Genomic DNA, 27,830 nt, shown 5'->3' with positions numbered 1-27,830 from the left:
ATTCCTGTCCTGTCTAGAAGACATGAAGACCTTTGATCCCAAATGACGTCTCCACCATTTAAAGAAAGTGACTTTTACAAAATGACTGACCGCAAAAATGAAACTAATGGCAGGAATAGACTACCCGATGGTCAGTCGGTAGTCGCTGTTCTTTTCACACTACACAACTGTCTGTCTTGTAATCAGGAGTCTTTGTGTCATTGTGGTTTTCACACTAGATGACTGAGTGAGCGTCTAAGAATTGCATAGGTATTTAAAAAAAATATATATATATTTTTGTTTTGTTTTTAGTTTTTGTTTGGGGGGGGGGGGGGGGGGGAGGATGGGGGGCAGTCTTTTGTACCAATCGCGTAGAATGGCTTTGTCCGTCAGACCACTTGCCTGCCTGCAGACATCGCTGCAGCCATGCCTGCCTCACTGCCCTCTCATTGGCTGTAGCACGTTGATCACTGCCCTCTCATTGGCTGTAGCACGTTGATCACTGCCCTCTCATTGGCTGTAGCACGTTGATGGCTCTCCCAACATGACCAGATATTATGCAGGCTAGATATCTGTCAGCTCATGTCTGTGGACAGTTCACACTTAACAAGCGAGCACCGATTTGCGACTGCTGAACCAACGTGATTTGCCTCTAAACTGGGAAGGGGGAGGGGCATTTTACACATATTGCTTGATGAACTTGGCCAAATGCTCCTAGTAGTAGTGTAATGGACAGAGTTGTAACCAAGTCACTATATCTCGAGTAGAGTCTTTAGTCCCCGGTGTTCCTGAATCCGTATGTACTGTAGGTGAAACACATGTGCCTGCCTTGCACAAAATAATGTGACTGTATTAATATAGTTATCTTATGCCAAAATATTTGGGGTATATACAAAAAATAAATAAATAAAATCTTTATCAATTAAAAAATCCAAGTCCTTGTCTCCAACTTCCGAGTGTGAAAGCATGAATGTTCGAGTCCTAAGTCGAGTCACGACGAGTCCTGAAAATGAGTCCAGGATATGAACTGGTGGTGGATAAAGACTTATACAGGCATTGCTAGTCATGCAAAATTGGGTAAACAAAGTATAATCTTACAAGCTAATACAAAATCTAACAAACTACCTTCATTCTGATGTAGAGGGCTGAATGCCCTGCTTCAGAGGACCTGATGGACCTGCGGACCGCCTCTGGTGTCACAGTCTTTAGTTTCAGTGGATGTAGTTTCCTTCTCTCAGCTCTGAAGAGGTCAAAAGGTTTGTTTCCTCCAGCCAGTTGAGGGAACCTGGACCTCAGCAGGTTCAGGAAGTCTTCCTCCTGTAGGCCCTGAGGAAACTTCACCTTCTGCACCGGGTATTTCTTAAACACTGGCACAGAAACACAATTACATAAGGAGACTAATTCAGATCAATTCAGTTGTATTGTCATTCAAATCATTGTCATTGGACATTTCAATTTTGAATTTAACTCTTTAAATTTACCTTCCCTTGAGAGTACACAGATCTGGGGGTCCTCCAGCATGCAGACCTTGAGAACTAGGTGCTTTGGTGGTGCGTCACTGAGCCGAGGTCTCTCTCGTTTCCTCGTCTCAGATTTATTGCTGTGAGAAATGATTTGAAAGATTAAAGCAGGGCTGTGATGGCATTGAAGTGTTCTTACTGTGGTGAGAAAGCAGTGCCACCCCGCGGTTTGGCGGTTAAAGGAGCTATATGCAATTTTCTTTTACCTCTAGATGTCGTGCTGGAGCAGTAACGTCAGACGTAAACACAAACTACCTACTGTCTACAAAACACAGCTTTTGTCTCCTGTTCGTTGTCTTGACTGTTGAATGTAGCTGCATCATGTGACAAAAACTAAATTTCCTGCAAAGGATCAAATATCTCTCTCTCTCTATGTATACGTATATATATATATATATATATATATATATATATATATATATATATATATATATATATATATATATATATACACATAGACAGACAGTGATTTGGCGATCTATAGATTTACACTTTGAATAAAAGCTTCTACCCAAAGACAAGTAGTGTTATGTGACCAACACCAAGCCCTTACAGGAACCATTCACATTCCCAATCTCTCTCACTTACCGTGTGTGTAGAGGATGAAGCTCTTCTTGGTTGACCTGGGATTCCTGTCCTGTCTAGAAGACAAGAAGAGTTTTGATCATAAACGGCGTCTCCACCATTTAAAGAAAGTGACTTTTACAAAATGACTGACAGCAAAAATGAAACTAATGGCAGGGACAGACTACCCGACAGAAGTCAGTCGTTAGTCACTGTTCTTTTCACACGACACAACTTGCTGTCTTGTAATCAGGAGTCTTTGTGTCGTTGTGGTTTTCACACTAGATGACTGAGCTGTCACAGGGGATCACAGATTTGAAGATATTTCACCAGGTGAATCACAGGTCTGCTCATTGCTTCATTTCTAAACGCACACACACTTGCACAACATTATGGCTGGGTTTAAAAAAATTGATTCTCCGATTTTTAATCGATTTCTATTTTAATCCTTTGATATCGATTCATATGTCCAAAGATCGATTTTTTTGTATTTTATTTTATTTTGTATTTTTATTTTTTAAATAAACATAGGCTATAATATTATACGCTGTGTGTGGTAGTTGAAACATAGTTTCAAGTTGACGTTTATTTATGTTTGTAGTTAAAACAAAAACATAAATACTGTAGGCTACATAAATGGAAATGTTTGATCATTATTACTTTTAGAAATTATATAGGCTGAAATCAAATCACTGTGCATAATTGTGAAAGTGTCTTTATTGACAGATGAAAAGGCTGTTATTTACCCTTTTTCACCACCTGGTGGGTAAATATATGTGTAACTAAAACCATTCAAATTGACAACCGGTCCGCAACTTTTTTTCCCATGTATCTAACGGTCCTTGGCGCAAAAAAGGTTGGGAACCCCTGTGTTACATAACTGGACAGTCATGTAATTCAGGTTACAGCTAAAAAAAAACATGTCTATGGTATCACTAACCAAATCGATATTGAAATGAATCAAATCGGAATCGAATCGAATCGAAATTAATCGATTCAGAACCTTGTGAATCGGAATCGAATCGATTCTTGAAATTTGAACTGATACCCAGCCCTACACAACATATATGGGTCATTCTACAAAACTGGTTCAAACTCAGTTATGAAGTTTACTGCTATCTCAGATATTATTTGGGGTTTCAATAGATAATAGAATGATCTTAGTGAGCGTCTAAGAATTGCATAGGTACTTTCATGCTTTTTTAAATGTATTTATTTTTGTGGGGCAGCTGTTTGTGCCAATGCCGTAGAATGTCTTTGTCAGTCAGACCACTTGCCTGCCTGCAGACATCGCCCCAGCCATGTCGGCCTCACTGCCCTCTCATTGGCTGTAGCACGTTGATCACTGCCCTCTCATTGGCTGTAGCACGTTGATCACTGCCCTCTCATTGGCTGTAGCACGTTGATCACTGCCCTCTCATTGGCTGTAGCACGTTGATCACTGCCCTCTCATTGGCTGTAACACGTTGGTGACTCTCCCGACACGACTAGATATTATGCAGGCTAGATATCTGTCAGACCTCTGAGACTCATTGGTGAGCACTCGGGAAGCTCCCCGCTCATGTCTGTGGACAGTTCACACTTAAAGTCGAGCTGAACCCAAAGATGACTTTCATTTTATTTTCGTTCAAATACCTGGGTATGCAGTGCACCTATTTAACACATTGACTGCCAGCCCTTTTTTCAATGCTGTAGGTAGGTTCTGCCAGGTTTTTTTTTGAGGATTCTGGCTCATTTTACAAGAGCCGAGGATTCTTTTCTGCTAAGATTTTGTGAACACACAATATCTCAAAACAACTAATAGAATGTGTGCTTTCTCTGTCTAAAAGAGTTAGTTTGTAGAGTTAGTAGTTATGTAAGCATTAGCAGTTGAATACAGCATGGTTTCAGCGTGAGAAAAATTATTCAGAGATAAACGGCTTTTTGTGAAATTCGATAGAACAGTCACTTTAACCATTCATTTTTGGCATCAGTAAGACCTAAACAATAGTTTTGAACAGTAATTTCCTCCATAACAGCAGGAAACTCCCCTCTGCTTCCAACTCCTCCCTCCGTGGGCGTTCCTCTTGGCTGCAGCCAGCGGTCGTGTCACAAGCTTGTCACCAGTCTCACTGCTTTGCAGCTGCTGTGCGGCTGTGCCTGTCTGAGCGGCCGCTCTTTGAGGAAGTCTGGTTGGACTCGCTCGCTTCTTGGAGTTTTGGTTGAGAGCTTTGATCAAGCTTTTGCGATTCTGGTCATATTTATGCTGCGTGTTTCAAAGTGTGTTCCATCCGTGATCTATTATGCAAATTTGCAATCCCGCACTGCCAGCAATCAGCGCGAAAACGAAAGCGTTTTCGCCAATCCATTTTCATGAGAATGGCTTCGTCACACTGCTTTTTGCTTGCCTTCCTCCTTCCTTGTCGCCACTTAGTGGGTCGGTGGAATGGGTTGTACACGTTGTACACGTCCAATACTTATATAAGAGATGTAAAAGGGTTAGATGCACATCCCACCGTCAAAAAAAAAAATCGTTCATTTTTCAAGATGTCATTGATAACAGTAATCTACAGTTTGATGACGTCACCTAGTACTATCAAATTTCTACCCCATTTCAACCAATCATATCACGACATGATCAAATCTTCATTTCAGGATAATTTTCTCTTCCAAAAGAAAGTGAAAATGGCGCCTAGTCCCTGTCATCTGGCAGAATTCCTATCCCATAAACTAACTACTAACTTGGCCAATTGTATGAAACATGAACAAAAAACTAAAACGGTAATGTCTAAGAATGCAAAGAAATGTAACTGGCTCGTTAAAACGCGCATTCCAGGAATATTATTTACATTTACAGCGATAATGGCTCGCGCATCCGAGAGCTTGGTCGTCAGGGGTCACCCCTCGGAAATTCCAGGCCGATGGGTTGCACTCTCCACTGGGCAACACGAAGGCAGCTGGCCTTCGTGTTGCCTCGCTGCCTCGCTGAGCTCCACTCAGCCACTAACCTCCCGTCAGCAGGCACTTCCCAAGGGGAACGCCACAACACGCTGAATCCGACTCGATTTGGAGGCGGAACACGCCAGGATTGGCCAAAGCCCAATCCAGTCCCCAGAATTGTCAAATAAAATCATCATCATGATACTATGACCCGCCTCTCAACCTGTCATCTCAGACAAACTATGTTTTCAGTCTGAAACGGACTCAGATGCACATGACGAACGGGTTCAGCTCGACTTTAACAAGCCAGCGCCGAGCCAACGTGATTTGCCTCTGATTACAGATATTGCTTCATGAACTTGGCCAAATGCTCCTAGTAGTAGTAGTGTAACGGACAGAGTTGTACTCAAGTCACTATATCTCGAGTCCGAGTAGAGTCTAGTCCCCAGTGATCGAGTCCAATTTACTGAACATGAGTGTGAATCTGCATGTAGGTCGAACCCGTGCCTGACTTTGCACAAAATAATGTGAGGGTATTAATATGTTATGTCAAAGTATTAGGGGCATATTACCCCAAAAAATAACAAAAACAAAAAACTGTCTTTATCAATGAACAAGTCCGAGTCCTTGTCTCCATCTTCCGAGTGTGAATGCATGAATGTTTGAGTCCAAGTCGAGTCACGACGAGTCCTGAAAATGAGTCCAGGATGTGAACTGGTAGTGGATAAAGACTTGTACAGGCATCGCTAGTCATGCAAAATTGGGTAAACAACGTCTAATCTTACAACCCCGATTCCAAAAAAGTTGGGGCGCTGTGAAAAACTTAAATAAAACAGAATGTGATCATTTGCAAATACTTTTCAACCTATATTCAATTGAATACAGTACAAAGACAAGATATTTAATGTTCAAATCGATTAACTTTATTGTTTTTCTGTAAATATACACTAATTCTGAATGTGATGCCTGCAACATGTTCCAAAAGAGGTGGGACAGGGACATGTTTACCACTGTGTTACATCAACTTTCCTTTTAACAACACTCACTAAGTGTGTGGGAACTGAGGACACCAATTGTTGAAGTTTGGAAATATTACTTTGTAAAAGTCCATATAATTTTGAATTACTATTTTTATTTGGTTCTCAGGCTTACTAGGATCTATATTATGTCTGGTATTGCATGTGGGTCCAATGGGATAGGGAAATGTAGACAAATTGATGGTGGCCATTTTGAAAAATGTCTACCACGGCCACCAGGGGGCAAATTTGCAATGCCCCATTATCCAGTTTTGTTCAGAATATATCTATGGACTATCTGCAAAATGTTGTGCTTTTATCACAAAATGAACGATATGTTAGGTATGCCGCCCCAGTAAAAGCAGAATTCTTTCCCGTTCTTGCATGATGTACGACTTCAGTTGCTCAACAGTTCGGGCTCTCCATTGTCGTATTTTGCGCTTCATAATGCGCCACACATTTTCAATGGGAGACAGGTCTGGACTGCAGCCAGGCCAGTCTAGTACCCGCAATCTTTTACTACCAAGCCACACTGTTGTCACACGTGCAGAATGTGGCTTGGCATTGTCTTGCTGAACTAAGCAGGGACGTCCCTGAAAAAGACGTCACCTCGATGGATGGCAGCATAATGTTGCTCCAAAACCTGTATGTAGCGTAGGGTTGCCACTAGGGATGTTCATTTTGAAAATTTTCCAAAATCGATAATCGGTGAAAATTAACGATCAATTATCGATTATCGATCATATTAATACTTAGAATTTTTTTTTTTTTTTTTTTACAAAATGAATGCCTATGGCAGAAAATACGAAAGACAACGTGTTCTCCTCAATGAACTCTTTATTTCAATGTGTCTCCTCTCCAACACTGCTGTCCCCGGCGCATGCCGGTGTGAATTTCCCATGTTTAAAACAGTTTTGTTGGCACAAAGGCCCGTGCCCAGCCAGAAAACTAGAGACTATATGAAGCTCCACCTCACGTTAGTCGGCTGTGCAATGGAGTGGGGCGAGGAGGAACGAATTCCACCCAAACCTAGTCCAAAAAAAAAAAAAAAAAAAAAAAAAAAAAAAAATTTAAATAATTAAAAAATCGATCCAAATGCCACAGGATCGATTCCAATCCTTAACGATCAATTATCGATTTTAGATAATTGATGAACATCCCTAGTTGCCACCTTTCATGTAGAAAAATAAGGGACACCCCCCGCAGCAGGGGCCCCGCCGCTCCTCGGGGCCACGACCACCAGGGCCGAGGGCGGGGTGGGGCGCCAGTGGTAGTAAATCATAACTTCGATTGTTTCAAGAAAGCATTTAGATTGATACTTGAAGCTTGTAGTGCTTAATCAACAATGAACTAATAGATAGCTTTTCAGCTATAAACTCCTAACTAAATGGGTAGCCTATATTTGAGAAAAATATATTTGGTTAAAAATATTTACTTTCTCGGCAAACACTTTTTTTTACTTTTTGTCTGTTAATGCATTAGTAGCCTATTGAAGAATGCATTTTTCCAGATTGGTTGAGCATACTATGAGAGTTGTTTACTTTCCTCTCATGTGCATATTGATTAATGTAGATTAATGTTTATGTATTTGACTGTAAAACTCCCAAATCACATCATAATAATGTAGCCTAGAGAAGCACCTCAGCAGCCAAGATTGATAGCAGACAGTACATCTATTTATTTCCTAGTAGCCTAAATACAACTGGATAGGAAATCTAATTGATCAGATTCTGATCAATCAGCACATGATGTCCAGAAGGGATTAAAAAGCTGTCATTACTGTATCAGCCTCGGGAGTTGCTTGTGGGACACTGCATTGTGTCCTCCTGACATGACGTGAATGTTGCTCTCCTGACTGAGACATGCTGCTGTCTAACGTGACGTCTGCCAGGCCACCATGCTGCACCACCACAGAAAACACATGCTTTGCAGTTGGCTAAGTCAAATCTGACGCTCTAAACCGCGCTCAACAACGTATTAAACTCACCTCTGTTCACCAGCCTCCTGTCACTCCTGACTCGGTTCGGGTTTGTGCCGTTTTGCGATCTGGAAGCATTACTACGTACTGACTACCGTATTTACGAACGCACTCTTTCATCTTCGCTAATCCTGTCAAACCAAGTGTTTCTTCCCATTCATCCATCTGTATTTCAGAAACTTGGATGAGTTTTCACTGGAAGTGGTGGAGTTGGGGCAGCCATTTCCCACCAGCATTGTGCGAAGACCCGCCCCATCCCTGTTCTCTGATCGGCTCAGACCCGATCAAAGCCAATCAGCGAGCAGAGGCTCAGCCTGACCGTGACTGATGCCTAAAACTAACCAATCTACCAACAAAGTCAGCAGTATTAGCCAACCAGATGCAGAGTAGGGTGGGTTTTCATCACACAATGCGGGTGGGATGAAAATACGGAACCCTGTCCCGTATCGGTTCAAAACGGGACGCATGATTTCACTGTCAGATACGGGACAATTCCGTATTTTAAGGGACGGGTGGCAACCCTAATGTAGCGTTCAGCATTAATGGTGCCTTCAGATGTGCAATTTAGCCATGCCATGGGCACTAACACACCCCCATACCATCACAGATTCTGCCTTTTGAACTTTGTGCTGATAACAATCTGGATGGTCCTTTTCCTCTTTAGCCCGGAGGACACGACGTCCATGATTTCCAAAAACAATTTGAAATGTGGACTGGTCAGACCACAGCACACTTTTCCACTTTGCGTCAGTCCATCTCAGATGAGCTCGGGCCAAGAGAAGCCTGCAGCGTTTCTGGGTGTTGTTGATATATGGCTTTCACTTTGCATGGTCGAGTCTTAACTTGCATTTGTAGATGCAGCGATGAACTGTGTTAACCGACTGCTTTTCCCAAGTGTTCCCGAGCCCATGTGGTAATATCCATTCCAGAATGATGTCGGTTTTTAATGCAGTGTCGCCTGAGGGATCGAAGGTCACGGGCATTTAATGTTAGTTTTCGGCCTCCCCCCTTATGTGCAGAAATTTCTCTGGATTCTCTGAATCTTTTGATGATATTATGGACTGTAGACGGTGAAATCCCTAAATTCCTTGCAATTGTACGTTGAGAAATGTTCTCAAACTGTTGGACTGTTATTTGCCCAGGCAGTTGTTCACAAAGTGGTGAACCTCGCCCCATCCTGGCTTGTGAATGACTGAGCCTTTCAGGGATGCTCCTTTTATACCCAATCATGACACTCACCCTGTTTCCAATTAACCTGTTTACCTGTGGAATGTTCCAAACAGGTGGGTTTTTTTTTTGCATTCCTCGACTTTCCCAGTCTTTTGTTGCCTCTGTCCCAAGTTTTTTGAAAGGTGTCGCTGGCATCAAATTCAGAATAAGCAGCAATACAGTTGATAAGGTAAAACATTAAATATATTGTCTTTATACTGTATTCAATTGAATATAGGTTGAAAAGGATTTGCAAATGATAACATTCTATTTTACACAGCGTCCCAACTTTTTGGGAATCGGGGTTGTACAAGCTACTACAACATCTACCTTCATTCTGATGTAGAGGGCTGACTTCCCTGCTTCAGAGGACCTGATGAACCTGTGGAATTCCTCTGGTGTCACAGTCTTTAGTTTCAGTGGATGTAGTTTCCTTTTCTCAGCTCTGAAGAGGTCAAAAGGTTTGTTTTCTCCAGCCAGTTGAGGGAACCTGGACCTCAGCAGGTCCAGAAAGTCTTCCTCCTGCAGGCCTCGAGGAAACTTCACCTCCTGCACCGGGTATTTCTTAAACACTGGCACAGAAACAAATGTATAAGGAGATATATAATTCAGATCAATTCAGTTTTATTGTTTTTCAAATCAAGCAAGTTAGTGGACATCTCAATTTTTTAATTAAACTCTTTGAATTTACCATTGTTTGAGAGTACACAGATCTGGGGGTCCTCCAGCATGCAGACCTTGAGAACTAGGTGCGTTGGTGGTGCGTCACTGAGCCGAGGTCTCCCTCGTTTCCTCGTCTCAGATTGATTGCTGGGAGAAATGTTTTTAAAGATTAAAGCAGGACTGTGACGGTATTGAAGTTTTCTTACCGCGGTGAAAAAGCAGGGCCAACCCGCGGTTTGGCAGTTAAAGGAGCTATGCTTTTATTTGCCCACTAGATGTCACGCTGGAGCTGTAAACACAGAACACAGTCTATAAAACACAGGCACGGTTTCATGCTACCATAAAGCACTCGCATCGCTCTCCTATAGCGGTCTGCTGTCTACATTAGGCAGCCTGGCCAGCTTGTGCCATGAAATACATGGTTCCAAACAACGTAGGGGTGTTCGATTTTGCCTAAAAATTAAATTGACGATTTTTTCTCTCAAAACTCGATTTCGATTTTTTTTGATACTATTATACTTCTCTAAACATTTGTTGCCTTGCAGAGCTCTTTTTTTCATAAGTGACAAATTACGCTTTTACTCTGAAGGCAGAACAACCCAACTTCCAGTTTATGCCTAACTTCCTATGCCTAACTTCCTGGCTGTTGCTTGCTAACCTGCAGTCACTTGACACTGGTGGATTTGCGCTTTTTGAGGTGAGTCCTAACGTTACTCGGTGGCCTCACGTGTTGTTATGTGAACTAAAGGCAACATTTCAGCGTCCAGTGATAAAGTCTTTGTTTGTGCGCGCTAGGGTTGCACGGTATACCGGTACTACAACAGTACCGCGGTACCCTGACGTTAAAAAGGATACTATACCACGTTAATTTAGTACCGGTACTTTTAAAAATGACATGAGTTGCGTTGCATCCATGTGCCACCGTCTGTTTCTCCACCGGAGTCTGTGTGCTGCAACTTTGTCTCTGTCTGTTTCAACTCCCTGTGGGTGTGCCAAGTCCACCCTCCCCTGTCTCACTGACACTCCACTCTCCAGTCCTCTGTTCAGCCGACATGCAGTGTTGCCAACTTGGCGACTTTGTCGATATATTTAGCTACTTTTCAGACCCACGTGGCGACTTCATTTCTCAAAGGCAACTAGCGACAAATCTGGCGACTTTTTCTGACCATGGGAAGCAACGTTAATGTGTTGAATCTCTACGGATTTTGCCTGTAAATTGGTGCGGGTGCTGCTGGCTTTTCTCCCTCTCTCTCTCTCTCGTTCTCTCTGTCTGTCTGACACACACAGCGCTTCGCCTTCACTGCAGCCTCTATCCTACCTGAGAGCAGCAGGATAGGGTTTGCTTGTCATTTCTAACAGCGTATGTCGAATCTGGCCCACACGGGCGGAGTCAGCACTTAATATTACAACCATACAGTCAGATTACAACGGCTATGCCGAAGCATGCACGGACACATCAAAGCTGTCCGTCTGTAAAACGATGTTTACACAGGCAAAAGACAACACGTCCACTTGACTTGCCAAAGCATTTATCCAACAGACAATCCGACTAGTACAAAATGTGACAGTTTAGCGAATGTGATAACGTCAAGTCAAGTGAGTGTGATTTATTTTGTGACAAGCAAACTTTTTTCAGCTCGTTTGACGAGGCAATTAAAGGCAATGCGCTCATGAGCGCCTAACCTCTGCCAAGGAGGTAGGCTAGAGAGTCATGACGGTGTTTAAGAGTGATATGAGGTTGCAAACTGTATAACGTTAACTGTCAAAGAAATCACATACACTAAGTATAAGGAACATCAGATTACTGCACATTACCATGTAAAAGCTTTAATAACACTGAGAATTATTTATTTATTTAGAATAATCCATGATTAATGTTATACTAATTGTCAAAAACTCACCTACATGTATGAACAAACAAGAAAACACTTGACACCACATAGGCTACCACATACATTTTATTGTGGAAATAAATATAGATACATGAGATTAACTGTAAATCTGGCACTTAATGATGAAGCTCAAACTCAGGATTACACTAAAGTAGACTGAACAGACATTATTCTATTCTGCGCTCTACTGAACACATTTCCTCGTTTTCTATTTAGTCAAATGAGATGCCAGCAGAATCAGTTGAGGCAGCCTTCCCCAGCTATCTTTGAACACCACATAAAGTATGATGAAGACTCAAAACATGAATTTTAACTTCCATGTTCTTCTGTCATCCATTATTACACGACTTTTCCTGTTGTTTTAACTTTTTGCCGTGGTATCGTTTAAGTATCGAGTATCGAGATATTTAGGCAGGTATCGGTATCGAAGTCATAATTTTGGTATCGTGACAACCCTAGTGCGCGCGCGCGTGTGTGTTGTGGTAATCGTTATCTTGCACAGCCCGCAGTGCAACACGCTGCTCAGTGCTCACACACTGCTTTTTGGAGGGGTTGAAATAAGTTCATTGCTGCCGTCTTTAGTAGCCAGCAGTAGTCACAGCCTCCCAGAGAGACTTTACAGCGGGGAGAAAAGACGAGTAGTGTCATGTACGCGTGCTGCTACAGCACGCATACATGACAGAGAGCCGCCCCACCGTAACGTAATTACCCTAGTAAAAAAAAAACGATTTTATGATTTTCATTTTTTTAACATCGTCCTAACTAATTAATTCGATTACGATTCAAAATCTATTTATCGAGTAGCCCTAACATGACGTACGTGGTCCTGGGCCAAAATTGCCCGTGTTCCAATCACAGCCACAGGTTGAGCTCATCTGCTCCTAAGCCTCGCTGAGAAGCTCTCTTGTCTATTTATAAACTTGGGATAGGGCAACATCACACACAAAACGGCCCGAAAACAACACTGCCTGTTTTCACAGCACAGAGAGGGGGCGTGGCTTGATTCACTGCTCACAACAATATAACTCCTCTGTCTCACTAGATATATAATAGTGGTTTGCGGGTATCTAGTAGGGCTGAATATTGCATTTAGCTCCTTTAAGCGCAAAAAAAAAGAATAATAATTGGGAGCTGTTATTAGATTGGTGATCATCGATTGCCAAGATATGTGAAAATCACACTTAATGTGCACGTCATCTTTCCCAGAGCAGGGACGCAGCGTACGGGCATCAACAAATCAACGCCGTCAAAACGTGTAAAGTTATTTTACATGCTCATTGCTGACATAGCATAATAGCATTAGGACAACAGCGTGAGGCGCACAGAGACATGTGGATGTGGATCAACTGACACTGAACGCATTAATTGTGCATCGCTTCTGTAGCATATTTATGAAATACCGTAAAACTTCCAATAAGGGCCCGGGCGTTTATTATGCTAAATCGAGTTTGACCCCAGGCGTGTAAAGGAGACCAGGCGGCAATTGGAGTCAGGCGGTTATTTCTTTATTGTACAAAATTGACCCAGGCGATTATTATTTTTTGTACAGATTTCCTGGTCAGCAGTATCAAAATGCTCATAATATGGTAAATATACCCCTACTTGCACAACTCCACTACTTCCTGAAATGAGTAGGGCATCTTGGTTTCCTGTCCTACACTATTGTATGAACTGATTAATGTCAGGTGTGCCTGATCACTGTTGTTGTGACTGCAGCAGTAAGGCACACCTGATATTAATCAGTTCATCCAATAGTGTAGGACAGGAAATCAAGATGCCCTACTCATTTCAGGAAGTAGTGGAGTTGTGCAAGTAGTCTATAGACCAAATCAGCGGGATGTTTACATTTACTTCCGGGTACCCCTGAGGTCCACACATTATAATGGCGGTGGACGGCACAAACTGACGTGTTGAAGACAAAAACAGACAAAGAAGACAAAAATGGTTCGTCCGTGTTGTGTTGTTGTTTAATATCATTCATAACAACACTTTCACTAACGTTAGTGGAGACCAGACTAGCTAATTTACCTGTTGGACCAGACTAGAGTAGACTTGAAGCTAAATTAAATTGACGTGGCGTCAGTAGCTCTGTCTGTACCAGGCTCTTTCTCGCCGAGAAGAGCCTGGTGACGCGAGGTTACTCTGTCTGTAACGTAAAAAAACAGCGAGTTTGAAAGACAAACAAACGTTATTAGCTAGCTAACACTACATAAAACAAACACAGAAGAAAGGCTAGATACGTCGGACAAGCATGTTTACCAACCGTTGAACCATTTAAATTGAAAGTAGTCGGCCGAAAACAACGAGAGGGTTTGACAGCATTTATTTGACAACACGCACATTTAAACCTGCCGCCTTCCCCAAGTGGTACCCGGAAGTAAATTTGTTTACATGGTGACGTCACGGTGATTTGGTCTATTGGGATCACTGAAAAAAAAATTCTAATAACCGCCCCCGGCTGTTATTGGAAGACCGGCGCTTATGTGCAAAATTGAGTTTGACCCCAGGCGTTTATTGGAGGACCAGGGCCCAGTTGCACAAAGCACCTTAGGTTAAGGTTTCCATTAGAGTCAGAGTTAATGGTGTCCATAAAATAGAATCGGCTGCACAAAACACCCTTAAATCTTCTCCATAAGGTTCAACATTTGAAGGAAAACATAAGCACAAGATTTAAGGGTGTTTTGTGCAGCCGATTCTATTTTATGGACACCTTAACTCTGACTCTAAGGGGAAATCTTAACCTAAGGTGCTTTGTGCAACTGGGCCCAGGCCCTTATTGGAAGTTTTACGGTATGCAAACATGATATCGACAGAATACTGGACAAAACACACGTTTAAATATAAATGACATTTTCACGAAATCACACATTGACTGAAAGGACCTCCTTTAGAAACAACTACAACAACAAAGATCTGAACAAATTAAAATTCAAGCCAAAAATCGAACAATGCTTTTGTTATAGGCTTGTATATTAGTGTGACTGCCCAACACAGTGGCTGTGTATGAAACAGCAGGAATCTAACTATATATACAGTAGGTAGCATTTCTAGGTAGGAAGCATCTAGGCCAAGTTTGAACTTAAAGGTTGGGGGTTCACAAAAAACCTAGAGGAAAATTAATAATTATACCAGCAGGTGCATTTTCATATCCCAACTAATATGCCCAGTGATTGATGGAATATTGCAAGAATTACCATCGAAAACAAAAACTCTCACAAACGGCAACCAAATAGCCTTCACCATTGTCAGGCTATTAGCTAGGCAAGTTAGGTAGCTAGGTGATAGACAGGTCCCTCATTGAGCAGGTACCTACTTTGGTAGCTAGGTGATAGACAGGTTCCTCATTGAGCACTGTGCAGGTACCTACTTAGATAGCTAGGTGATAGACAGGTCCCTCATTGTGCAGGTACCTACTTAGGTAGCTAGGTGATAGACAGGTCGCTCATTGAGCAGGTACCTACGTAGGTAGCTAGGTGACAGACAGGTCCCTCATTGAGCAGGTACCTACTTAGGTAGCTAGGTGATAGACAGGTCCCTCATTGAGCAGGTACCTGATTTGATTATCCGGGTCAAGGGCTTCATCCTCCTCATCTTCAACCTCGTCCAGACTCTGGCTGTCCTCCACACCTGGGCAAAAATGTAGTTGTGTGTCAACACTAAGGCTGGGTATCGGACTTCGATACTTTTCTGGCACCGAATCAATTGCTTCGATACTATTGAGTATTGAAACATGCCTTGTCATTCGATACCAATCTTCAATACCAAAAAAGAAAAGCTTCATTGAGCCTATAAACATGCACCATGCTTGCACCAGGCTCTAATAAGCCTGGTGATTGGCTGCCATGTAGAGGCATGCAGAAGTTTGTGTTGTTGTATTTGAGAGAGGCAGGCAGCGTGTGGAAACAATGTGGAAACAATCTAAAGTGTGTCTCTATTTAAAGCTCGATGCCAATAACGCGTGATGCAATAACCAAGTAAAGCCCTATTAAAAAAAACAGTTTTCTTTGCAGCATTGGGAATGGAGGAAATAGATGCATCTGGCTGTGAGTTGTGGATCGTTTAATTAACGTTATGCGCAAGCAATTAATTAATATACGTGAACAGCAGGCAGTTATCACCCATTATGTATTTTTAGCAACTCGTTAACAAATGCTGATGTCATGATAGTTTGCTGAATGTCAATGTGATTTACATTGTGCCATTAAGGCTATGTTGATAGGGTAGTAGTCAGTGAATGCTCAATTATTGTCTTCCATGCATGAAGTGGAGGTGTCTCTGTCTCGTCAGTTTTGTCAAGAAAAACGTTCTGTTGGCAGGGTTCCCCCACCTTCAACATCGTGCTGCAACAGCTCTGTTGGCAGGGTTCCCCCAACTTCAACATCGTGTTGCAACAGTTCTGTTGGCAGGGTTCCCCCCTTCGACATCGTGTTGCAACAGTTCTGTTGGCAGGGTTCCCACCTTCGACATCGTGTTGCAACAGTTCTGTTGGCAGGGTTCCCCCACCTTCAATATCATGCTGCAACAGTTCTGTTGGCAGGGTTCCCCCAACTTCAATATCGTGCTGCAACAGTTCTGTTGGCAGGGTTCCCACCTTCAACATCGTGTTGCAACAGTTCTGTTGGCAGGGTTCCCCCACCTTCAACATCGTGTTGCAACAGTTCTGTTGGCAGGGTTCCCCCACCATCAACATCATGCTGCAACAGTTCTGTTGGCAGGGTTCCCCCACCTTCAACATCGTGCTGCAACAGTTCTGTTGGCAGGGTTCCCACCTTCAACATCGTGTTGCAACAGTTCTGTTGGCAGGGTTCCCACCTTCGACATCGTGTTGCAACAGTTCTGTTGGCAGGGTTCCCCCACCTTCAATATCATGCTGCAACAGTTCTGTTGGCAGGGTTCCCCCAACTTCAACATCGTGCTGCAACAGTTCTGTTGGCAGGGTTCCCCCAACTTCAATATCATGCTGCAACAGTTCTGTTGGCAGGGTTCCCCCACCTTCAACATCATGCTGCAACAGTTCTGTTGGCAGGGTTCCCCCAACTTCAACATCGTGCTGCAACAGTTCTGTTGGCAGGGTTCCCCCACCTTCAATATCATGCTGCAACAGTTCTGTTGGCAGGGTTCCCCCAACTTCAATATCATGCTGCAACAGTTCTGTTGGCAGGGTTCCCCCACCTTCAACATCGTGCTGCAACAGTTCTGTTGGCAGGGTTCCCCCACCTTCAACATTGTGCTGCAACAGTTCTGTTGGCAGGGTTCCCACCTTTGACATCGTGTTGCAACAGTTCTGTTGGCAGGGTTCCCCCACCTTCAATATCATGCTGCAACAGTTCTGTTGGCAGGGTTCCCCCACCTTCAATATCATGCTGCAACAGTTCTGTTGGCAGGGTTCCCACCTTCAACATCGTGTTGCAACAGTTCTGTTGGCAGGGTTCCCCCACCTTCAATATCATTCTGCAACAGTTCTGTTGGCAGGGTTCCCACCTTCAACATCGTGTTGCAACAGTTCTGTTGGCAGGGTTCCCACCTTCAACATCGTGTTGCAACAGCTCTGTTGGCAGGGTTCCCACCTTCAACATCGTGTTGCAACAGTTCTGTTGGCAGGGTTCCCCCACCTTCCACATCGTGCTGCAACAGCTCTGTTGGCAGGGTTCCCACCTTCGACATCGTGTTGCAACAGTTCTGTTGGCAGGGTTCCCCCACCTTTCACATCGTGCTGCAACAGTTCTGTTGGCAGGGTTCCCCCACCTTCAACATCGTGTTGCAACAGTTCTGTTGGCAGGGTTCCCCCACCTTCCACATCGTGCTGCAACAGCTCTGTTGGCAGGGTTCCCACCTTCGACATCGTGTTGCAACAGCTCTGTTGGCAGGGTTCCCACCTTCAACATCGTGTTGCAACAGTTCTGTTGGCAGGGTTCCCCCACCTTCCACATCGTGTTGCAACAGTTCTGTTGGCAGGGTTCCCCCACCTTCAACATCGTGCTGCAACAGTTCTGTTGGCAGGGTTCCCACCTTCAACATCGTGTTGCAACAGTTCTGTTGGCAGGGTTCCCACCTTCAACATCGTGTTGCAACAGTTCTGTTGGCAGGGTTCCCCCACCTTCCACATCGTGCTGCAACAGCTCTGTTGGCAGGGTTCCCCCAACTTCAACATCGTGCTGCAACAGTTCTGTTGGCAGGGTTCCCACCTTCGACATCGTGTTGCAACAGTTCTGTTGGCAGGGTTCCCCCACCTTCAATATCATGCTGCAACAGTTCTGTTGGCAGGGTTCCCACCTTCGACATCATGTTGCAACAGTTCTGTTGGCAGGGTTCCCCCAACTTCAACATCGTGCTGCAACAGTTCTGTTGGCAGGGTTCCCCCAACTTCAATATCATGCTGCAACAGTTCTGTTGGCAGGGTTCCCCAACCTTCAACATTGTGCTGCAACAGTTCTGTTGGCAGGGTTCTCCCACCTTCAACATCGTGTTGCAACAGTTCTGTTGGCAGGGTTCCCCCACCTTCAACATCGTGCTGCAACAGTTCTGTTGGCAGGGTTCCCACCTTCAACATCATGTTGCAACAGTTCTGTTGGCAGGGTTCCCCCAACTTCAACATCATGCTGCAACAGTTCTGTTAGCAGGGTTCCCCCACCTTCAACATCGTGCTGCAACAGTTCTGTTGGCAGGGTTCCCCCACCTTCAACATCGTGCTGCAACAGTTCTGTTGGCAGGGTTCCCACCTTCGACATCGTGTTGCAACAGTTCTGTTGGCAGGGTTCCCCCACCTTCAATATCATGCTGCAACAGTTCTGTTGGCAGGGTTCCCACCTTCAACATCGTGTTACAACAGTTCTGTTGGCAGGGTTCCCACCTTCAACATCGTGTTGCAACAGTTCTGTTGGCAGGGTTCCCACCTTCAACATCGTGTTGCAACAGTTCTGTTGGCAGGGTTCCCACCTTCGACATCGTGTTGCAACAGTTCTGTTGGCAGGGTTCCCACCTTCAACATCGTGTTGCAACAGTTCTGTTGGCAGGGTTCCCACCTTCGACATCGTGTTGCAACAGTTCTGTTGGCAGGGTTCCCACCTTCAACATCGTGTTGCAACAGTTCTGTTGGCAGGGTTCCCACCTTCGACATCGTGCTGCAACAGTTCTGTTGGCAGGGTTCCCCCACCTTCAACATCGTGCTGCAACAGTTCTGTTGGCAGGGTTCCCCCACCTTCAACATCGTGCTGCAACAGTTCTGTTGGCAGGGTTCCCACCTTCGACATCGTGTTGCAACAGTTCTGTTGGCAGGGTTCCCCCACCTTCAATATCATGCTGCAACAGTTCTGTTGGCAGGGTTCCCACCTTCAACATCGTGCTGCAACAGTTCTGTTGGCAGGGTTCACCCACCTTCAATATCATGCTGCAACAGTTCTGTTGGCAGGGTTCCCCCACCTTCAACATCGTGTTGCAACAGTTCTGTTGGCAGGGTTCCCACCTTCAACATCGTGTTGCAACAGTTCTGTTGGCAGGGTTCCCCCACCTTCAATATCATGCTGCAACAGTTCTGTTGGCAGGGTTCCCCCACCTTCAACATCGTGTTGCAACAGTTCTGTTGGCAGGGTTCCCACCTTCAACATCGTGTTGCAACAGTTCTGTTGGCAGGGTTCACACCTTCAACATCATGCATCATCAGTTGCAGCAGTGAACATTAAACACCAATTTGCAACTCTCCGTTTTGCACTGAAAACTATTTGCACTGATTGACTGAGTGATTTTACATTTCTTTCGTTTGTACTCCAATATTTTTTGTAGGAGCGGCAATCATTTTAGACAACTTCAAGTTGTGTTAAATGCGGTAGGTTTTATTTTTTTTATGCTGAAAAACTACTGCTTTCAAAAACAACATCGATTCATTTTTGGTACAGTAAGGGAAACTGTTGCAAAAAGTAAAGTTGCTTGAGCTTGGAAATGGCATTTGTGAGGTTGCAGTGACTTTAACCTTCGTCCTTTCACCACCAAAATCGAATTACGCCATCCTTGAGTCTAAGTCGACATTTGAGCCAAATTGGAAGAAATTCCGTCAAGGCGTTCCTGAGATATCACGTTAAAGACCTTGGAAATGGGGTTTGTGAGGTCATGTGACCTTGAACTTTGACCTTTAACCACCAACATCTAATCAGTTCATCCTTGAGTCCAAGTCGACGTTTGAGCCAAATTGGAAGAAATTCCGTGAAGCCGTTCCTGAGATATCGCGTTAATGAACTTGGAAATGGCGTTCATGCGACCTTGAACTTTGACCTATGACCACCAAAATCGAATCAGTTCATCCTCGAGTCCCAAGTCGACGTTTGAGGTAAATTTTATGAAATTGCGTCAAGGCGTTCCTCAGATATCACGTTAAAGAACATTGGACAGACGTACGGACAACCCGAATCTAAAGGCATACAAATTAATAGCTTAAATTATACATGTATTTTCTCTTTTGAGACCATGACTAGAATGAAAACATTTAAGATCGGGTTTGAAATGATTTAGGTCTCTTTAACTTTTGAGATTCTCTGGGAGGTCGAGGCTTTAGGTCTCTTTAACTTTTGAGATTCTCTGGGAGAGCATTCCAGTCTGATGGCATTGAAGAGGAAGGTCGAGGCTCCAACCCGCTTCACGGGAGGGACAACAGTCCTTGAAAGCCACAGAGAATTTAATTGAATCATGGATTAGCTCACAGAGACTGTGGCAATCCAGGGATTTTGTATGTTTTTTGTGCAGGTGTACAGGTTATTAGTTATTACAGTTGAGAAAATTTGAGAAAATCCGGTTGATTGGTTGGTGAAGTCAACTTGACTTGTTGATGTCAACATTACCAGGAGAAATTCAAAGAAACTCAATTTAAACAGCGGGTTTCAAGTAGAGGGCAGTCTGCATAAAAGTAATAAAATATGTAGAATTAAAATATTTGCACTAAAATGTTACCCTGAATGCATCAACAACATAATTCCCATATACAGGAGTTTTCAGGTGAAGAAGTGACTTTAGAGTTCATTTACTCTTAAGGGGTGTTTAAGTAGGTTTTGATGTGGTCTCCTCCATTAAGAGGGCTGGATGAATGAAGAGGGGGTGCATTTGAAATGTCAGGTATTTTAGGGGATCACTGGTTTGAAGAGGTTAGAGGGTAATTCCCAGATAGCAATGACACGTTGGCACAGCGGTGGCTTTTAACGGCGGCAACGGGGGGCCTAACATTGGGGGCCGACCTCGGGTGCACGTCTTTATGGCCGGTGGCATCACGTTCCCCCAACTTTGGAAACAGGTTGGCTTACAATGTACTGTATAGTCCTCTGCACGCAATTTCATTATTTCTATGTTAATATTACTTTCTGAAACTTCCTTAAACCGTATATGGCAGTGTTGTGTCCAAATTTAACTATTTATGCAAGATAAAAAGAAATAAATTATCATCCACAATAGTGCTGCACGATTTGGGGGAAAGGTGCGATTAGCGATTATGGTGGACAATATTGCGATTTGCGATTGCGAAATAATAAACAAATGGTATCTATCTAGGGCAGTGCGGGCATGAGTTTTTGACAGTATGATAACCTTGGACAAAAATACCACGGTTTCACATATCACAAATACATGAAATATGTTACAATTTAAAATATATTAAAACTAAAAAAATAAAACAAATTGAAATAAAAATTATCTTTACAAAAAAATAAAACATTTAGAGACATTTGCCTGTCCCAAACATGTAAAAAAGAAACCAGACAAATAGAAACTGCACTGTGCTACAACACATGGAAGATGGCTCAGCAAAGTTGCAAAGTTAGTTACTGTCCAGTAATAACAATGATACACCCTGTTTATTTCTTTTGTAGCAACAGATGATGGCCTTAAACGCCACATTCATGTGACGCTTCGTGAGAGAGAGGTGAGGTAACGTGCATCTGCAGACTTTAACGAGGGACCATGAAGGCATCATGTGACAGGCTAGTTAGCCTGGAGGTGATGCTGCCAGTGTTTTGCTGCTATCGACCTTGTTAATCTCGTTATATTCTTCATCACAGCGGGTCATCCCCACTGTGCACTTAATCGTGCACTAGTTCTGCATAAGCACCTGCAGCTCTCTCCTTATTTTACTGACGTTCTCACTAATCGCACGGCTGTTTACATGCGTTTCTGAACGGCTAGCTAGTTATTAGCATAGCTTGCTGTTAGCAATCATGGATGTTCTCTCTCGCCCTCTCGGTAAGATGTAACCTTGCTGCACATAACATTACTTATTTGCGGGAGTGCATGGGAGAAGCCTCCCGCTAGTGGTGATGCCCAGTGTGATGGCAGAGAAACGTGTGTTTGCTGCGTCGCGTCTAACGTTAGTTTAGAGGAGGCTCACACACACACACACTCAAAAAGACGTGAAAAAAATAAAATAATCGCACACTTTTGCGGCTATGTAATCGCACGTGCTGACATCGCAGCACTAATCCACAAGCCGGGTACCTCCGATGTGGAAGTCCAGGCGCCTTACCCACTGAGCTATTTGTTCATTGCAATTCAGTTGGCATGGTGAATATACTGTATATAGCTACATTGCTGACTTCAATGGCTATGATTATATGATTTAACCACCACCTCTGTAATGCAACAGGTACTTATACGATGATACAGAAATATATTTTACAGAATGTATGTTAACATTTATGGCACAAACATGTTTTTATATTTAAAAATGGGCATCAAGTAATAAGTCGGTGTGACGATGTTTGGTGGGGAACGTCAATGATATGATAAGGTAATAATGAAATGCTAGGTTTTCTTTTTTTCACGTAGGTAATTGTAAATATTCGTTTTATCAAGGTTTTTGCACAATTGACACAACTGCTCATAACCAATTGGCATGTTGTAGCTAAATTTGGTCCGAATTCCTGAATTTATGAACAAAGAAAAAATCCATAGCATTGTTTCTTAATGCCTTAAGGCAAGCTAATAAATATTTGCAAGTCAAGCTAATATATATTGTAGCGAATCAGTAGTACACATACAGGGGTGAGCATTGGTAGTGTCTCAACTACAGATAGGAACTGATGTGTGGGAGTGTTGTATTGGGGAACACTATGCTGTGGGGATACTTCCGGGGAGGACTGAGCATGCGAGCCAGTCTCCACACACTGCTAGAAGGGAAGGCTGCTAGCTATGGGCATGACAACCGCTGAGAGTTGTAATATAACTAACTGAGAATAAAGAATCTTGTACCAACAAGAAGCCTCTGCCTCATGAGTTACCAGGAACGTTACACTGGCGTCAGAAGTTTAAACGGTGAATATTGCCTCCAGATTCGGCGAAATGGTTAACAAGTTCCTGAAGAAAGAGCGCAAACGACTCAATCGAGAGGCGGGAAAGGCAAGAGCCGGGGCAGACTACCAGGCGTCCGAGGAGGAAGATGTCTGGGTAGACGCAGCCGCTACCACAGAGAGCCAAGCGGGAAAAACAGCAGAAAGCCTGGGGTTGGTGAAGATAAAATCCGGACTAGACAGCGCTATCACCGTAGCCACGGAAGCTATCCCGCGGCTCAAGGGAGCTAGCAGGCAAGCTAGCGAGGCGGGAGAAGGAGCGGAGGAACCGGGGCCGGTGAGGGTGAAGATCGAGCGGGTTGACATTGCCGCTGTAGCTATGGAGGCTGTGCCACAGCCCAGCGGAGCTAGCCTGCGGGCCGAGGACAAAGACGGGACACGGGTCGAGGCGACAAAGGACAGCGGGCGGCGAGGAAGAAAGGAAATCACCCCGCCAAAATTCAACGGTAAAGGCGAGTGGGAGGCATACTGCAAGCAGTTTGAGGAGGCTGCAGAATGGAATGGCTGGACGAGAAGGGAGAGAGCCAGCCATCTCGTGATGGCCCTCGAGGGCGAGGCTACGGCGTGCGTGTCGGCAATAGCTGATACAAAGGACTTGGATGTGGTGATGGGGGCCCTGCGGAGACGCTTCGGCCGATGTGAAGAGCAGGCCATCGTAGCCGCGGAACTGTGTAACAGACGCAGACGGCAGGGTGAGTCGCTGCGTGCACTGGCATCGGACATTGAGACTCTCAGCCGGCGCGCATACAGCCAGCTACCGACGGAGGCGCTGGATGGGTTAGCCCTAAGCTACTTTGTCCAGGCCATCGAGCCACGGAGTCTAAGCCAGAAGGTAACGCTGGGACACCCGAAAACACTGGGAGCAGCGCTGGGGTTGGCGCTGAAGATAGAGACAGTAGAAGGCTGGGACAAGAGCAGCGGCATAATGGAGGCCGCCCCAGTGGTGAGAATGGCAGCGGAGAGCCAGCTACAAGAAGAGCCAGCGTGGAAGACGGCCTTGGCAGAGCAAAGCAACATGGTGAAAGAGCAAGGCAACATGGTGAAAAGAGCTATCTGAGTCGGTGCGCCAGTTAAAAGAACAACTGCTCCGAAGCGCGACCCTGCAGCCCACCCCACGAGACAATACCGGGGCCAGGGGGCCCGGGGCCATGCGCTGCTGGACCTGTGGACGCCCCGGGCATCGGGCCAGAGAGTGCCGCGGAGGAGCGTGGAACCAGGGAAACGGCGAGGGGCCCGTCTAAGAGGGACGAGACGGGCCCCCTACGTCATATTCCCTATGGCCACGTCACCGTTGGAGGGGGCCCAGCGGTACAGACGGGGAGGTGGGGCGTCGCCTTCCCCCGAAGCAGACGACATCGCCGGCGCTGTCAACATGCAGAACGGGCCGCACACGATGAACGGCTGCCATGTTCTGGTCCGCCTGCAAGGGAAGCCCTGTGTACGGCAACGCTGGTGAACGTCAACATGATGCCCGAGGGGACGCGTCTGGAGCAGCCAGCAACACAGCTGCTGAGGACAGTATCCGGTGAGTTGATGCCAATGAAGGGGAGGGGGCACGTAATGATAACAGTGGGGGGACAGACAGTGAACTTTCCCGTGTGGGTGGTAGAAATGGCGGGGCCCTGCATCCTGGGGGAGGACTACTTGACGCTAAACCAATGCACAGTAGACCTAGGGAAGAGCACACTGACGTTCGCAGGGGGGCCAGTAGTCCAGATGGGTCACCCTCCCACCGCTCCAGGGGAGCAACCAAATGTAAATAACATCACTGTATACCGCGTCACAGTGGAGCACGGGTCCCACGCGGAACCGAAAAAGAGACTGTGTTGGACATGTGGGAAACCGGGGCACTTAGCGAGAGGGTGTCGCAGCGGTCCTGGGGAACAGACCAGGTGGGCGGGACAACGACATGGACAGCAGGGAGCCTGCTGGGCATGCGGCGCGAGTGGACACCTGGCCAGAGAGTGTCGAGGGGCTGTCGGGGACCGGAGGACAGCGGGAGAGGAGAGACGTGCAGGCGGCGGGCAGGTGAGACTCTGCTGGACTTGCCGTTCGCCTGAGCACTTAGCCAGAAACTGCACTGCGCCCCCCACGGTTGCTGTGCGGAAAGCCGAGGTGGAGATCGAGGCCGGTTGTGTTCCCCCTGCTGTCCCGAACACGCCGCCCCCTGGGGGAGGGGGACGGGAGGACGAGCGAGGGCAAGACGAGGGGGGCTGTGCAGATGTGGACCTGGAGGACGACGACATGACCATCATGGATGTCGACGCGGGGGAGTTTAAACGCAGGCAGGCGGAGGACGCGGAGATCGGTCCGGTGCTTGCGTGGGTGGCGGCCGGACGTCGGCCCCCCGTGGGGGAAACTCACATGTTTTCCGGTGCCAAGAAAGAACTGTGGAGCATGTTTTCCGACCTGCGGCTGGATGAAGATGGGCTGTTGGCGAGAACAGGGCACGGGTTTGAGGGGAGGCAGACGATTGTGCCCAGATACTTGCAGGGGTTGGTTGTGCGGTGGGCGCACAGGGGCCGTACGGGACATGACGAGCCTGAGAAGATGCTCCGCAATGTTAGTGCACTTTTCTACTGGGCCGGACACGAGGAGGATGTGTGGAGATACCACAGGGAGTGTGAGGACTGTGTTTAATGGGACACTTGGGGGACTTTGAGTAAAAAAAAAAAAAAAAAAAAGAGGAGATGGTGGTTGGAAATGTTGTAACCGAAAGTAAATGATGTGCATGGCATGAGATATTGTGGGGGAGGAGATGTGGGAGAAGTATGAGAGTGAAACATAAAATGTGGTGACATAAAAGGTGGTTAAAAAACAAAGAAGCTGTTAATAAGGAAAGAAAGATGTTTGGGTGTGTTTTGGTACAGGGGGATGTGTGGGTGTGGTGTCAACGTGGGCGTTGACTTATTGTTGGGCGGGGAGTATGTAGCGAATCAGTAGTACACATACAGGGGTGAGCATTGGTAGTGTCTCAACTACAGATAGGAACTGATGTGTGGGAGTGTTGTATTGGGGAACACTATGCTGTGGGGATACTTCCGGGGAGGACTGAGCATGCGAGCCAGTCTCCACACACTGCTAGAAGGGAAGGCTGCTAGCTATGGGCGTGACAACCGCTGAGAGTTGTAATATAACTAACTGAGAATAAAGAACCTTGTACCAACAAGAAGCCTCTGCCTCATGAGTTACCAGGAACGTTACAATATTTTATGGGTATACACTAGGGGTGTCACGATACACTCAGTTCACGATACGATACGTATCACGATACTGGGTTCACGATAACGATACGATACGATACGATTTTAACAATATTTTTTTAAACTTGAATAATGACAATATATGACTGGAAAAGTAGTATTTTATTTGAAATGCACAAATACAAAATATGCTGTTGTGGGAAATTGTTATTACAATAACAACTAGAAAAAACATGAGATTGGAGATAAGGCTTATCTTGAAATAGAATGAGTTACACCGTCACTTAGATTTACTTTGAACTAAAAGGTTTCTCAGCAGTATAAATTCTCATTATGCATCTTCAGTTTTTCTTCAAACTCAAACAACAAGACTTTTCTTAGTCTATTTTTTATGCATCTTCAGTTTTTCCTGTCAAGTAAACAGTTTTGCCAGAAACTCAATTGAATGGTTTCTCTCCTGTATAACTTCTCATGTGTCTCTTCAGAGACTTGTTCAACTGATCTACTTTCCACACATTGAACTTCAACAAACAAAGACGTTTCTTTGTCTATTTTTGAAAAAAAAAAAAAAAATTTTTTTTTTTTTTTTTTTTTTTCACGATATGAGATTTCATCTCAACGATACATATCGTGACGTTTTACTATCGCGAAATTTCGTGGGACGATATATTGTGACACCCCTAGTATACACACACACACACACACACACTATGCAAGTCATTTAGAATAAGCATTACACACACTATGCAAGTGATTTAGAATAAGCATTAGCATGGACATTGGCTTTGCAACAACTTTGTTGAATGCTTTATGGCATAATAGAGGGACACACACACGCACACACACACACACACAGACACACACATCCTCTTTTGTTGTCCTTTTACAAAGCAAATTGTCCCGTAATCTAGAAAATACATTATTTTACATCTCTATTGTAATGTGATACTGTATAATAATTAATAATTTATTGGATTTATGTGTCCGACATAGTGCCACCGTTGGCCCGACCATGTATGGCATACATGGTACATATGTATGCCCAACCCTTTAAACATCAGAGCCAACCTTTGCCATCCATTTATGCAACATCAGAGCCAACCTTTGCCATCCATTATACAACATCAGAGCCAACCTTTGCCATCCATTTATATAGCTCATCGAGCCAACTTTTGCCAACCTCGTGCCAACGTTGGCTCAACTCTGGCCCAACTACGTTTTCAGCTGCCGACCAATGCCAACCATTGCCAACGTTGTGCCAACGTATCATTGCTATCTGGGTTATTACTGGGAGAATACAGAGTAGGTTATTATGTCTGTCACCAAACCTGCTCTCTCTAGTTTGACTCGAGGCTGCAGGAGGACCTCCAGCTGTCTCCTCTGCCGCTCGATCTCCTGCTTCAAGCCCGAAGCCTCCTCCTCGTAACCGGCTACTGTTCTTTCTACAACCGCTAAGATTTCCTGGGCGACTGCTGCCAGTCTCTCGGTGACGATTCCTCTCAGTATCTCAGCTTTAGACATGTTACTGAAACTCTCACGTGTCCCACAGTCCACACTGTTCTCATGCAT

The 27,830-nt window shown here is 44.9% G+C and overlaps 1 protein-coding gene across 1 annotated transcript; it reads right to left on the bottom strand.

Annotated features, from left to right (window-relative positions):
• Positions 1-582: 582 nt before the first annotated feature.
• Positions 583-27,830, bottom strand: LOC310779480 (uncharacterized protein; the record flags this gene model as incomplete). Its single annotated transcript, XM_083640012.1, has 8 exons — positions 583-636; positions 1,105-1,346; positions 1,461-1,579; positions 2,088-2,140; positions 9,516-9,757; positions 9,877-9,995; positions 15,292-15,367; positions 27,590-27,830. 8 exons carry the CDS (start codon positions 27,828-27,830, stop codon positions 583-585), a joined length of 1,146 nt encoding a protein of 381 aa, XP_083496138.1.

Source organism: Poromitra crassiceps, assembly GCF_964638095.1.
Source record: "Poromitra crassiceps genome assembly, chromosome: 7".
Taxonomy (NCBI): Eukaryota; Metazoa; Chordata; class Actinopteri; order Beryciformes; family Melamphaidae; genus Poromitra; species Poromitra crassiceps.
This window is presented reverse-complemented; position numbering and strand designations above follow the sequence as displayed.